Source organism: Vicia villosa, linkage group LG1 (assembly GCF_029867415.1).
Source record: "Vicia villosa cultivar HV-30 ecotype Madison, WI linkage group LG1, Vvil1.0, whole genome shotgun sequence".
NCBI lineage: Eukaryota > Viridiplantae > Streptophyta > Magnoliopsida > Fabales > Fabaceae > Vicia > Vicia villosa.
In genome coordinates this window covers 235,214,721-235,228,985 of record NC_081180.1, presented here as the reverse complement: position 1 = coordinate 235,228,985, position 14,265 = coordinate 235,214,721, and the positions used below count along the sequence as shown (strand labels likewise).

At 34.9% G+C, this 14,265-nt stretch overlaps 1 protein-coding gene and 1 long non-coding RNA gene across 3 annotated transcripts; both read left to right on the top strand.

Moving 5' to 3' along the window:
- The first annotated feature begins 336 nt into the window (after nucleotides 1-336).
- On the top strand, nucleotides 337-2,421 carry LOC131623819 (uncharacterized). Of its 2 annotated transcripts, XR_009290320.1 has the most exons (4): nucleotides 337-573; nucleotides 1,250-1,340; nucleotides 1,451-1,785; nucleotides 1,951-2,421. It is a non-coding gene; the product is annotated as an uncharacterized LOC131623819 (long non-coding RNA). The 2 variants fall into 2 exon arrangements; XR_009290319.1 differs by having other exon boundaries at nucleotides 1,451-2,421.
- A 6,010-nt stretch (nucleotides 2,422-8,431) lies between these two features.
- Nucleotides 8,432-9,478, top strand: LOC131596825 (uncharacterized). Its single transcript, XM_058869563.1, has one exon. It carries the CDS (start codon nucleotides 8,432-8,434, stop codon nucleotides 9,476-9,478), a length of 1,047 nt encoding a protein of 348 aa, XP_058725546.1.
- The last annotated feature ends 4,787 nt before the right edge of the window (nucleotides 9,479-14,265 follow it).

The following is a 14,265-nucleotide window of genomic DNA, read 5'->3' as shown; positions in this document are numbered from 1 at the left end:
ACAATATGCTACATTAAGAATTTTTAAGACTTTGTTTACGTTTGTATAATATGATACACATTAAGATATAAATTTACCCGTGCGGACGCACGAGTCTTCTACTAGTATACCTATAAACACCCTTAATTGCCCTTTTGCTTTTTTAAATTTGCACTAAAAAATGCCCATTTTAGTAATTTGCTAAATCAAACTTCAAGTGGACCAATCATATGTATCAATTAATCCAAGTGGCACCCCATTCTCAATTTTGCTTTTGTTTATTTCCTAACAACAATTTATTCATTGTGTAATACTAATAATTGAGTAAACCTTTTACACAGTAGACAAATCATTCACATTACATTCAATATTTCCCTCTCTTTCTCTCTCTTACATTCATTCTGCAGCAATCCTTCTCTCTCCTTTCCAAGCGGTGATTTCTTCATCACACCTCCCTTGCATTCCACAGGTAATACAAGCCCAAGAGGAAGCACAAGAGCTCATATTCGGCTGGATCTATGGCGAGATGGAGAGATTCTTCTCATCACCGAGACTTGAATCGATTTGAATCCACGGAGTTTCACAGACCGCTTGGTGAGTTTCAATTTCTTTGAGTTTCTACCCATCGTTTTTGTTTTTGTTATCTGAATCCCATTTAGGGTTTGGGAAAAGTGTTATTTTGTTTTACTTATGGTTTTGACATTTTTTGACGGTGAATGATTTTGTCAATGATTGTAGCGGCGGCCGAAACAGAAAATATCTCTGGATTAAGAAATTTGTTCTTGATTTAAACTCTATATTTTGAAGGAAAATCTACAAATTTGTTTATTACTAGCTTGCAGATCTACGATTGATAATTAACAAAAAGAGAAAGGAAGAAATTTGCTTAGACATTGACATGCGTTTTCTTATTTCAGGTTACTAAAAGGCTGTTAATTTATTTTTCTTATTTTGTAGGTTGTAAAAGCTTCATTTCTGCTGAGCTCTTTACAGTTTCAATGGCATAAACCCTTTATGTAGTTTAAGTTTTGTGATATTTTGAGAACTATAATATTTAACAGGTCAATATTTAACAGGGACCACCTTGCTAATTCTTGGGTTTTGAAATTAAAGTTTTGCATAAGAAGTTAGGAATGAGAACATTGAAATTATCCAATTTTTGTTTGTTGTTCTTCAATTTTAACTTGACCAAATGACTGCATAAGACCTTATTAGTTTATGTATATTGTAGCATGATTGGCAAATATTATAAAACCTTCTTAATTTACAGGAATTTTCAAAAGCTCACTCTTAAAGATAGTCCACGAAGTGCATTCACTGACAAAGATGGTCTTTGTAGACTGTAATGGCATAAACATTTGGTAACTATATTTTTAGGGATTTTTCTTATCCTAATAAGCAATTGGAAAGTGGAAACATTTTGTTGAAAATCTATGAAAACCTATAAATTTCATTTTCCCCTGTTTTTCAGATCTATGGACCATCTAAACATAATCATGGCTCTCAACCATTCCCTGGAATTGGTGATGCTGTACAAATGGCTAAGAAACTACACATTGTAGAATCATGGAGTCGATTAAAATGTTTGGAGAGTCTCAAGAGTCATTAGACAAGCTTCATTAGTTCACGTTACTCTACAAGTTTTTTCTATATCAACATTTATATTAATAATAATAATAGCAATGACACGTTTGTTTGATGGATTTTCAGAACTTTCTTATCTTATGTTTGATCCCGAATTATGCAGTATGAAGTGTAACTCCCAAAACTATACTTTGGAACTGACATGTTTCTGTTTCTCTATCTGTGAGTAAGCTTTCTTCCTATCATTTTACTAATTCACTCTATATACAAATATTTCTTTGAAGTGACATGTCTCAGTGTCGATGTTGGTTCTTCTGCACAATTGGTTTAGGTGAGAATTGTTATGTATCATGAATAAAGGTGATCTTATACTTTAACATGTTGCAGTAAAACGATAATTGGGGATCTTATACCAGTTGATACAATGTTGCCAATGCCCTGTCAATGCAATTTTCTAAATAATAGTTGGTGCATTTGGAAATCAAGGTACCATAAAATCTTCCGAAACGAAGAGATTCAAATTGGAAAAGTGATAGAGGAAGCAAAGATATGCGTTTGGAAATGGATGAAGATTAAATCCATGTTGATCAAGGATGATTTTGCTTTGTGGTGTTTAAATCCTAAAGCCTGTTTGTGTGGTGTGGATGCCTGAGTTATTTCTGTTTGTGGGTCAATCTGGTCTAAGACTTTTGGGTCGTGGAAATATAGTGCTCCATCAGTTCAGTGGCGTTTTGTGGTTTCTGCAGTATTTGGTTGATCGAAGCGCCATTTGCATCATGTGTTGAAGGGAGTATTTCAATTTAGTCTCTTTTTGCTGGGTTCTGTTGCTGGTAGCTTCCCCTTTTTTGGCTTTTTGTTGTGTTTGCATCATCTGCGCTTCGTTTCGGTGTCTCATGAGCTTAGGGTTATGTGTTGTGCTGTCTATTTTAATAGGTGGAGTTATCCTGTACTTTGCAGTTCCATGGTTTACTCTTGATTTGGGTTAGCGTGTATTTTGCCTTAGGTGTTACTCAGTAGTGATGGTACTGGTTTTAGTTTGGGTAGTTTTATTGTGTAGGGGTTTTGTTATGTGGATTATGGTGGTCTTTAACACTTCTTGTGCGCCATCTTCTTCTTAATTGATATATTAATTTGCTGCTTAAAAAAAACAACACGTCGGGTTACTAAATGATTGTCTATGAGATACATTTAAAAGTGTTTTATTTCAATGTTTTGAATTCTAAAATTTGTGTTTCCATGTTTGATTTAAAGTGAATATGTTTCACGGTACTCTCTCCCTATTTTCATATCAATTGTCTCATGCTTTCCACTTGTCACACCACCATATTAATTGAAATCTCTGTTCAACTTCCTATCACTCATACTAACCCGATTTCTGTACCTTATAATAGTGTAAACAATGCTTTGGTTTTTGTGTTCACAGTACAAAAAGCAGAAGTTACTTTCACAACCTATCAACACACTTACTATAGGTTGACCATTGCATATTTAACTTGACAAGACAGTACTACAAAACAAGTTTTCACTGTCTGTAGATTACCGAAAAAGTATCAATTTGGCCGCTTGATAAACTAAAGCTACTCCAACATAGACAATATAGTTACTTCAAACTTAAATTTGTAGTTACATCCATGTAATTTGGTTTCTTAACACATCATTACATCCTAAAATATAAATCAATATATTAGATCATGGTAAAAAGAAATTTCCTGCAGTAATAAGTCAATTATTACAGACTAAAGTTACTCGAAGTTCACAAGTTCACAATGTTTTGGAAATTTAACATATGCTAAGTTTTCGTACACTGTTCTGGATAACATATTTGTCTTATTAACCAACTATTATCTTTTTAATACTTCCAATCATAAGGTACTGCCAACTGATATTAAAGTGTAATTTTAGACCTTATAGTAATGAAACTTTTTCTGATTGAGAATCAACTGATATTGCCACTGGTAGTAATATTTATTTCTTTTTGTTAATGAGCAACAATATTTTATTTCTTTTTGTTAATGAGCAACAAGTTACTTTAGAGCCTATTACATGTATTAATCCTCTACTTCACTTCCCATGATTGCTAATGAGCAATAAATTTCTTTCTCTGTTCCAAATACATAGCTACATGTAAATAATTCAATTAAAATATAATTTATTATTTTGAAAAAACAAGTATAATTCATTGTTATTTTCTAAATGTATATCTAAATCAAACTATAAAGATACAAAAGTACACACAAAATAATATATTGGAATACAAGGTAGTGTACCATGTGTAAATAATAAATTAAATAAATATAGGAACATGAGAATTTTTGTGCCACATAGCACATTCAAGACCAAACTCCTCGGCTAGACATTTCAAGTTGTTAGTAGCTTCACGAATTGAATAAATCTATACAAATAAGAATAGAATTGAGAGATATGCAGCTCCAAAATGCTACCATACTAGAAAGGAAGTAAATATATCAAACCTTATCTTTTGTGTGTATTGTAGTGTAGTTTTTTGAGTTAGGCCTTGTGTGTATTTTAAAAGCACTAATATTGACATACTGATAAAGATGGATTTGTTCTATGATGAATTCTTATCTACCCAACACAAAAAATTGGGTAGAGTTACCCTTAGTGTAAAATGCTTTGGAAACAACCAAAAATTATACTATTTAATAATTAATTAAATAGGATAAAATTAAATGATGCAATGTGATTGGTGGAATGTACACTACCCAACTTTTTGTGATGGGTAAAGAAGTTGTCTCCCTTGTTTTATATATTATTGTGTCTTACATGTAGTATCGTTTGTATGTGATGGAGACTTTCGTCAATTTCTTTTTCCATTACCAATTGTATTCCCCATAATACAAGTCATCATCTTTTACACGTCTTTCTATAGTTACTTTTAGGGTTAACGAATTTTTTGGTCCCTCTAAATATTGCAGATTTCGTTTTTAGTCCCTCCAAAGTTTTTCTTTAAGAAATCGTCCCTTCAAAAATTTTCGTCTAAACTATTGGTCCCTAACGTCAAATTTGCTAGAAATTAGCTACGACTTTAGCCACCGATTAGCTACGAAATTTGACGTTGGGGACCAATAGTTCGGAAGAAAATTTTTTAAGGGACGATTTCTTAAAGAAATATTTTGGAGGGACTAAAAACAAAATCTGCAATATTTAAAGGGACGAAAAAGTTCATTAACCCTTATTTTTATTATCTCTAAAAATTGTGTCAAATATAGTACAATAATGATCAACTATATATTATAGTAGTAGTGTTTAGCTGTTATATATATTTTTTAAATTTAATTATTAGCTAATTAATAATATTATTACTGGGGAAGGTTGGTAGAAATTAAAATAAAAAATAATTAATAGTGGTAGTTATAAAAATAAAAGATAATTAATATTTTATTTCAGTTACTATCAAATGTTTTATCTAACTACTTTCAAAATAAATATATAAAAATATAGAAAAAATATTATTATTATTATTATTATTATTATTATTATTATTATTATTATTATTATTATTATTATATATTTGACTGGGGTTTAGGGATTTTTATGGTTTTCCACAAAAATGCATGGGGTCATTTTATTTGAGAGACAGTGCAAAGAAGTTAATATTCGTGAGAAGTGTTTTTTTGTGCGTGGAGGGATGGGAAGTGTAGAGTTTAAGGCCATTGGAACTATTCTAGGGAATGTTGTGTGATCCAACATGGGTGAAATATATGTTGATATCTCCAGACGGTGATTATGATATCATCACTTTGCAATATATAGAGGAGCGTTTATTATCAGTTGATGAGAATAGAATTTACCAACTCTTATGAATTTTATCCTTAAAACTCACTATTTTATGGGACACTATCCCCTCAATACATTTTTTATTTTAATCAACAAAATATTAAAAATATTTATAATTAGCATAAACTCACTATTTTCACGGGACACTATCACCACGATACATTTTTTATTTTAATTAATAAACTATTAAAAATATTTATAATTAACATAAGTTTACTATTTTCATGGGACACTATTGCCACAATACCTTTTTTTTATTTTAATCAATAAAATATTTAAAATATTTATAATTAGCATAAACTCACTATTTTCACGGGACATTATCACCATGATACATTTTTTATTTTAATTAACAAAAAATTATAAATATTTATAGTTACGGGTGATATTTGTAAATATTTATAGTTATTAGATATTGAATTTATAATATTGGTGATTTGGTTGGTACACGTTTATTTTTAAATATTTACAGTTATTTAGTGATTTTATAATAACAATTATATATCAACAACGACTAAGCCTTATCGAATTATCTAAGAAATGAAAGAACATATTTTCCTTTTTCAAGCATGATTTTTCTATTAGATACCAAAAAGTATCCCTTTTGTGGGGGCAAATTACAAAACTCATTCTTTCATGTGGTTGTTGACATTAATATTGCCCATGAATATAACACTTTGGTCACAACTTGCTACTATTTCATATTTCATATTTTATTACTTACATATTTTATTATTACTATCTATTGACAAATCAGATGCTAATGACAATGACGCTTTTGAACATTAATAAAAGATTTAAGCTTTTTCTATTGCGTTACTACTTCATGTTCACCTTAAGAACAGAAAGTACCCGTGCGGACGCACGGGTCTTCTACTAGTTATTTTTAAAATCTTAACTATTACTCTGAGGACACTGGTTAATATTTCCTTTAATTTAATTATAATTATAATTATTTTTTGTCAAAATCAAGTTGAATCCGACACAAAACAATTAACGTTTATTTTATTTATTGTTATTCTATCAATTAAAATAGTGATAGCCTTATGTGGGTGTGACAAAATATAAAAGCAACAGTTGATTAACTTCTGCGCACGAGAGCGCTGCTAGGGTTTAGGAAGATGTCATCAACGATTACGGTGCCAAATCCGGCACCACCACCGAAACCACCACAAGGAGGTGACGACAATAACAGGCCACCAGAGACTAATAAGAAAACAAATGAAGGGGTATCTTATAGGAACATTGTAACAGGGGAGCATGGAGGAGGGGAAGGTGATGGAGATAGAGAGGAACATGAGATGCTAGAAGAAGATGAGATAGAAGATATCACTGATGGGTTGGAAGGAATAACAGTGAGAAAGGGTAAGAGAGGAGGTTATGAATGTCCTCAAATCATACTTTCAAAACATGAAGAGAGGAGGATTTAGAAACCATGGAGGAGGGGAGTAATTGTGAAGCTTTTGGGAAGGAAGATTGGCTACAAGGCACTGGAGAATCGACTGCAACAGATGTGGGTGAGGAAAGGTATCATACGCATAATTGATCTAGGGCATGACTACTACTTGGTGTGTTTTACTCATGAAGAGGATAAGAGTGCGGAAATGTCAGATGGACCTTGGTTCATAAATGATCACTACCTAACTGTTAAGGAGTGGACACCGGATTTTCACCCTGAAAACGATTCCATAGTGAATGTTGCGGTATGGATCAGAATTTCAGGGCTTCCCGTGGAGTACTATGATCCTAAAGTCCTGCAGGTGATTGGAAACATGGTTGGTCGAACAGTCAAGGTGGACAAGAACACAATGCAAAGTGAACGAGGGAAATATGCGAGGATTTGCGTTGAGGTAGATATTTCGAAGCCGCTCCTTGCTATGTTTGAGTTGAAAGACAAGAACTATCGAGTTGAATTCGAGGGGCTGCATTTGCTGTGTATTGTTTGTGGCAAATTCGGACATTATAAGGAAGGGTGTTCCATGAAGAAGAATGTTGAAGCTGCTACTCTGAACACAAGAAATGGGAAAGAACAGGCCGTTGATATTAGCTTGTTAACGAGGAACATTGCAAAAGAGGGCACAACAACCGATGAGGGGCCGTGGCAGGTAGTACAAAAACAACGGCGAAATAAAAAACCACCGGAGATAAAAAAGAAAGCACCGGTGACGGGATCATGGTTGGCGAAGGCGGGATCTAGGTTTCAGGCGTTAGGTGATGGCGGCGGAGAGACAAGTGGCACCAGTAAGGAAAGCTTTAATGATTCAGAATTGAATAAGGAAATTACTGATGGTAATAAAAAAGTTACTAAAAGAAATGAGGTGAATTTGGTTAGAGCAGACAAGAATAATAATGATAATAATATGAGGATGGACAATATTAATAATAAGGATATGATTGTGTTGGCACCTATTGGAGCGGTTAAGGAAACAATGAATGGAGACAATCTGAATGTAATTAATGAGGCAGAAGGTGTGATTGGTGCAGAAAGAATTAAAAGCACAAAGACCAATGGGGAGAAAAAAGGGAAGCGCGTGGACCAAAGGGGGAGAAGTACAAAAGTGAGTAAATTAGTAACACGTGGAATTAAATTTTTAAGAAAAAAGCTGAGGGCCCCAGGAAGCGTACCATGGAGAGTTTATTTGAGAAAAATAAGCATGTTGACTTTTTAAAGAATACACATGTAAACATGCAGATGGATAAAAGAAGGGTTGAAGAAAACAAAAAGGGGTCGAGGGTGACTGTTTTGGAGCCAGTAGAGGAGAAAGATTCATTGGAGGAAAGTAAAACACCTAGGCAGATTCAAAGTGTCATGCATGGGGTGTGTGGAAAGGATGCAACTATGATAACATTAGAGGATGCTGCTAGACCTCCGGATCTTAATACCACTAAAGGAGATAAGTACAATGGAGGAATATTGTACATGGAAAAAAGGGATGAGACTGACCTGTTATGCCATGGAAACGAGCAGAGTCAAGCTATAGATGGTGCAATGGAAGAAGAAAAAGTTCAGGAAACTCCTGAACTATGTTTGAGATAGGATGCGGTTTCTTTATTTCAGAAGTTTTTAATGATGACTGACAACATTAAAATCATTCTTTGGAACTGCAGAGGGGCTGTTGGGAAAGATTTCTATAGATATAGTAAATACTATGTAGATATCTGTAAACCGGAAATTTTTGTGTTGATGGAAACTCGCTGTGATCCTACGAAGCTATACAAACCAATGAAGAAGTTAGGCTTCAGCCAATTTTTCTCGGTGGAGAATGAAGGATATGCTGGTGGTATTGTAGTGGCGTGTAGGGATGAGACATTAAAAGTCACGTGGTGTGCACAAAAGGAGCAATGGATTCATTTAAATATTCAAAATGCTAATGGCGTTGACTGGAGATTCACTTTAGTTTATGCTAGCCCCAATGACCAAAGGAGGGTAAGGATGTGGGAGGAGCTGAGTCATATTGCCAATACAGAGAAGTTTCCTTGGATTGTAGCTGGAGACTTCAATGATATAGCTAATGCAATGGAAAAAAAAGGTGGATCTCAAGCATCATCTAGAAAATGTTCCTTGTTTAGAGATAATATGGACAAGTGTAAGCTAAACGATCTAGGATCCAGTGGGCCAAAATTTACATGGAGGGGAGGGATATATCATGGTGGACAAAGAATATATGAAAGGTTGGATAGAGCCATAAGTAATGAAGAGTGGAAGTTATTGTTTCCTGACAGTTATACTAAAGTGTTGACACGAGTAAGCTTCAGTGATCATCGTCCCATAATGATAGCTCTCTCCAATATAAGTTCGGTTAGGGCAGAGAGAAATTTCAGATTCAAAAGTGCTTGGTTGGAAGATCATAATTATGCTAATCGAGTTAAGGGGTGTTGGAGGAATGGTGAAGACATCTTCAATAACCTCAAGAGACTTGAAAGTGACGCCAAGGAGTGGAACATGTGCAATATAAAGCAAGTGCAACGTATAAAGAGGAGACTATTGGCACGTTTGCATGGCATCCAGGTAAGCATGCAGTCAAATAATAATGCTCGTGGGCTGAGTCGTATGGAAAGTAAGCTGCAACAAGAGTTGAATGTTATTTTGAAACAAGAGGAGCTAATGTGGTTTTAGAGGTCAAGAACTAAATGGCTGGCCGATGGGGATCGTAACACCCGGTATTATCATCTTAAAACGGTCACAAGACGAAGGAATAACAAAATGGTGATGCTTAAAGACAATGAAGGGCACTGGATTGATAAGGAAGATGATCTCAAAAATCTGGTGAATCAGTTCTACAAGGATCTTTTCAAGATAGGAAAGAATTGAAGCAATTGGTTCCAAACTAAATATACATTCCCACAGATGAATGATGAGGATGCGAGGAGGCTGGACGATGCAGTAACTGAAAATGAAGTGAGGCAGGCAATTTTTGCTATGAAGCCATGGAAAGCGCCTGGCTCAGACGGTTTCCCGGCGGGTTTCTATCAAAGGACATGGAGTACAGTTGGAAAGAGTGTGTATGAGTTTGTGAAAAAGGTTTGGGAACAACCGGATATTATATCTCAGGTGAACCAAACTAACATATGTTTAATTCCGAAAATTGACAAACCTACTCTAGTATCACAATTTAGGCCTATTTCTTTATGCAATACTTTGTATAAAGTGGTAAGCAAGGTGATTGTGAATAGACTGAAGAAGCACATGAGCATGATTATTTCGCCATACCAAACAGGATTCGTCCCGGGGCGAATAATCCATGAGAACATAGTTATTGCTAGAGAAGCAATGCACACGATGGAAAAGATGAAAGGCAAGACTGGTTACTTTGCTATAAAGGTTGATCTGTCTAAAGCATACGACAAACTCAGGTGGGACTTTGTTTGGAATACTATACAAGAAGCAAAATTTCCTGAAAATTTGAGTAAAATTATTATGCATGCAATAACAAGTGTGGAGACAAATGTGAATTGGCATGGTAGTCAAAATGAGTTTTTTCGACCACAGAGAGGCATACGACAGGGCGATCCATTGTCTCCATACCTTTTTGTGATGTGTATGGATAAACTCTCTCATCTTATTGAAGAAGATGTGGATGCCAAACGGTGGAAAAGTTTGAAACTCAGCAAGAATGGTGTGAGAATCTCACACTTAATGTTTGCGGATGATCTACTCTTATTTGGGGAAGCCACAGAGAGGCAAATCAAATGTGTGCTGCAGACCTTAGAAACCTTTTGCAAACTCTCGGGTCAGGAGATAAGTGAAGACGAAACCAGTATCCTCTTCTCCAAAAATGTGGGGAGAAGTATGCAAATGAAAATTCTGCAAGTTTCAAAGTTTAGACACACGAGGGGCTTTGGAAAATACTTGGGTGTTCCATTGCATGGCAAACGACAAAGAAGGAATGATTTTCAATAACTGATTGATCAAGTAGCGGGAAAGTTGGTGAGTTGGAAACGTGACAACTTATCCTTAGCGGGAAGACTAACTCTCGCTAAGAGTGTAATTGAAGCGATACCACTATATCCAATGATGACAACCAAGCTGCCCAGAACTTGTATAGAAGAGATTCAACGTCTTCAGCGGCAATTTGTGTGGGGAGATACTGAAGAAAAGAGGAAAATACATGCTGTCTCTTGGGATATGGTGACCAAATCTAAACAACAAGGTGGGGTGGGCCTGCGAAAGCTGGATGTGTTAAATGAAGCATGTCTTATGAAGATGGGCTGGAAAATCTACACCAAATCCGATGATCTTTGGTGTCGAGTTTTGCGACAAAAGTATAATATAAGGGAAGACAAGGACTGCATGAGGATAAAGGCTTCAGATTCTAGCCTATGGAAGGACATTGCCAGAGCTGTTACGACAATGATGCAATATGGACAGTGGAGTGTCGGAGACGGAAGGAGAATTCAAGCGTGGGAGGATAACTGGCTGGGGGAGGGGTTCCGGTTATGTAATCTTGATGTTCAACTTCCTGAAAACTTTAGGGGAGCAAAAGTGCGCGACTTGATGAATGTTAATGGCGAGTGGAATTATGAGGAACTTTCTGTGTGGCTTCCTCAGCTATGGCTAGACAAACTTCGTGCGTGTGTTCCACCAAGCACGGATAATTTTGCTGACAGTTTTTGTTTTGCAGGTACAACATCTGACAGGATCTCGATAAAAGCCATGTATCAAGAGATGGAGGAAAGTGAAGTTGATATAGCAGACGGGAATTGGAAAAAGATTTGGAAGGCTAAGGTTCCGGAGAGATGCAAAACGTTTCTCTGGCTGTTAAAGCATGATAGGATCCTAACAAATTTTAACAAGGCAAAGAGAGGTATAAGATATGCAGGGTGCTTGCTGTGTGGCAATGTGTGTGAGACAACGTTGCATGCATTAAGAGATTGCATGAAGTGTGATGTTATTTGGAAAAGTGTTGTTCCTAGTGAACTAATGGAAGAGTTCTTTGATTCAGATCTAGATGAATGGATTCATCTTAATTTAAACTACCAAAATGTGAATATGCGTTGGTGGAGCGAATTTTGGATCATGGCTTGCCATACATTATGGTATTGGAGAAACCTTGAAGAGCATGATCAAACTTTTGAGAGACCTTCTAATCCCATAAGTTGTATTTTCAAGAGGAAGCAGGAATATGCTAATGCAACTATGGCAAATAGACAATACAATGATGAGGTAGGCAGCAACAAATTCATGGGGTGGAAGCCACCAACCAATGATATATGGAAACTCAACACTGATGGGGCTTGCAAATGGGGTCAGGAAGCTGGATGTGGTGGAATCGTTAGAGATAGCAGTGGCACGTGGCGAGGAAGTTTTTCAAAATACTTGGGGAGATGCAGTGCTATTGTCGCTGAATTTTGGGGAGTGTTTGAAGGGCTAAAATATACCCTCGCATTGGGATTTCGAAGAGTGGAAGTGAATGTGGACGCTTTAATAGTTGTTAGAGCTATTGAAGATGGAGTTACCGGGTTAGTGGATTGTGTTACAATTCTAAGGAGGATAAAAGAACTCATCGAGTTACATGAGTTGGTTGTTATATCGTATGCGCCTCGATCTACAAATATGTGTGTAGATGCCCTAGCTAATAGGGGTTGTTTGGATAAGAGAGACTCGGTTCATTCGGTTACACCGGATTTTCTTTGGCCTTTGTTGGCAGCGGATTCTCTAGGGATTAGTGGGATTTTTGTTGATCCCGTTTAGTGTTTTTCTTGTTTGGGCTTAGGCCCTCCATTGTACCAAAAAAAATAATATAAAAGCAACAAGTTATGGCGGCTGTAACATCAAAAATATTGAATGCCAGCTAAGCAAGCTCTCTTATGAATCAAATATTCAATATTCAATTTTGGTTGGTTCCTTCAACTCTCACGTCTACACAGCTGGTAAAATGGACTAGTCTATATGAGCCGGTCCATCAAGTTCAAAAAATTATAGGACTTGAGCCTTAAAATTAGAGTCCATAATTTTCAGGACTTTTTTAGCCCAACCCTAAAAAGTCCGTTAGCCATTAGGGCTAACTCATATGGGTCGTGGGTAGCCCATTAAATCCGCATAATTATAAAATTATTTATTTATATATATATATATATATATATATATATATATATATATATATAAGGGTTATATTGACTCCAAGAGTAAATTATAATAACTTACTCTACATCTTGACCATTAATTCTTTTCAATCTAATGGTTAAAAATAATAAGTCATTAAATGTGGAAAGAGAAAATTATTCCTTATTATTTTTAACCATCTATAATATAAGAAAATTTACTGTTCTGGATTTCCCTATAATACCCTTTTATTATCTTAGTGTAAATTAATATTTTGGGGCAAAAAATGTCTTTTTCTGGTTTATTTGAAACCAATATATTTGGTTGGAACTTGGAAAACAAAAAAAAATAAGTATATTTCCTCCTTTCTCTCTCCCTCTTTCGATGTTGTTTTTCTTCTTCTCCATACACTCCATGATTTTTCAGATCTCACCTTTTTCCTTTCTTCTAACCTTTTTTTTCTGTTAACCTAAAACCAAACACGATTCTCTCTCCTGTTTTTATAAAAGAAACTATTTTTCTCCTTTTTCTCTATGTAAATCATTTCTCTTACAAACAAAAATCACATACATGGTTCAGAGGGAAATCAAGAAGGAGAAAAAGGTGACAATCGTAATAGGGGATACGAAGGTGGCTATGGAATTTTCGAAAGTGCTTTATTGCGTCGTGTTATGATAATATCAATCACCACTCTTACAAACAATAATCACAAAAATGGAGAAACAGGTACAAATCTGAAAAAGCTACATTTTTGTTTGCACGTTGTGATAGATCTATGGACTTTTTGTTTGCAAGAGTTTAAGGTTTGTGGTTTTGATTCCATTTTAAGGTTTTTATTGTTAGGTTTTTCTAATTAGGATTTTGAATAACCATATGTATTGTTCTTCTATTTAGGGTTTTGAAAAATCATTTTGTTGTTTTGATTTCTGACTTTGTTATTTGATTTTCTGACAGGTTAACATTTTGTTGAATAATCATTTTGTAAGCTTGAATTTGTTGTTCTAATTTCTGAGTTGTTGTTTTGGATTCTGACAGTGTTGTTTTTAATTTAGTTCACATTATTCCTACTTCTGTAAATATGAATTTGTATGCTAATGCTAATGTGTAAATATGAATTTGTATTGTAGTTATTTTGCAGTTTGATTCAGGTTTATGTTAAACCAGAAATATTCTAATGCTTATAAGCAAATGTGAGTTTTTGATGTGGTAAGATGTTCAAGCTTTTATCAAATATATTTTCACTATTGTTAAATTGTTATTTCATTCACAGATCTAAATTTATATCAATTTTTGTCTAAGAGTCGAAATATCTTAAAAATCTGAGTTGAGATAGATCTTTAAAAATTGAATGTGAGAGACCA

What these genes read in the sequence shown, in the direction of transcription:
- LOC131596825 (XM_058869563.1), top strand. Translation starts at nt 8,432, where the DNA reads ATGACTGACAACATTAAAATCATTCTTTGGAACTGCAGAGGGGCTGTT.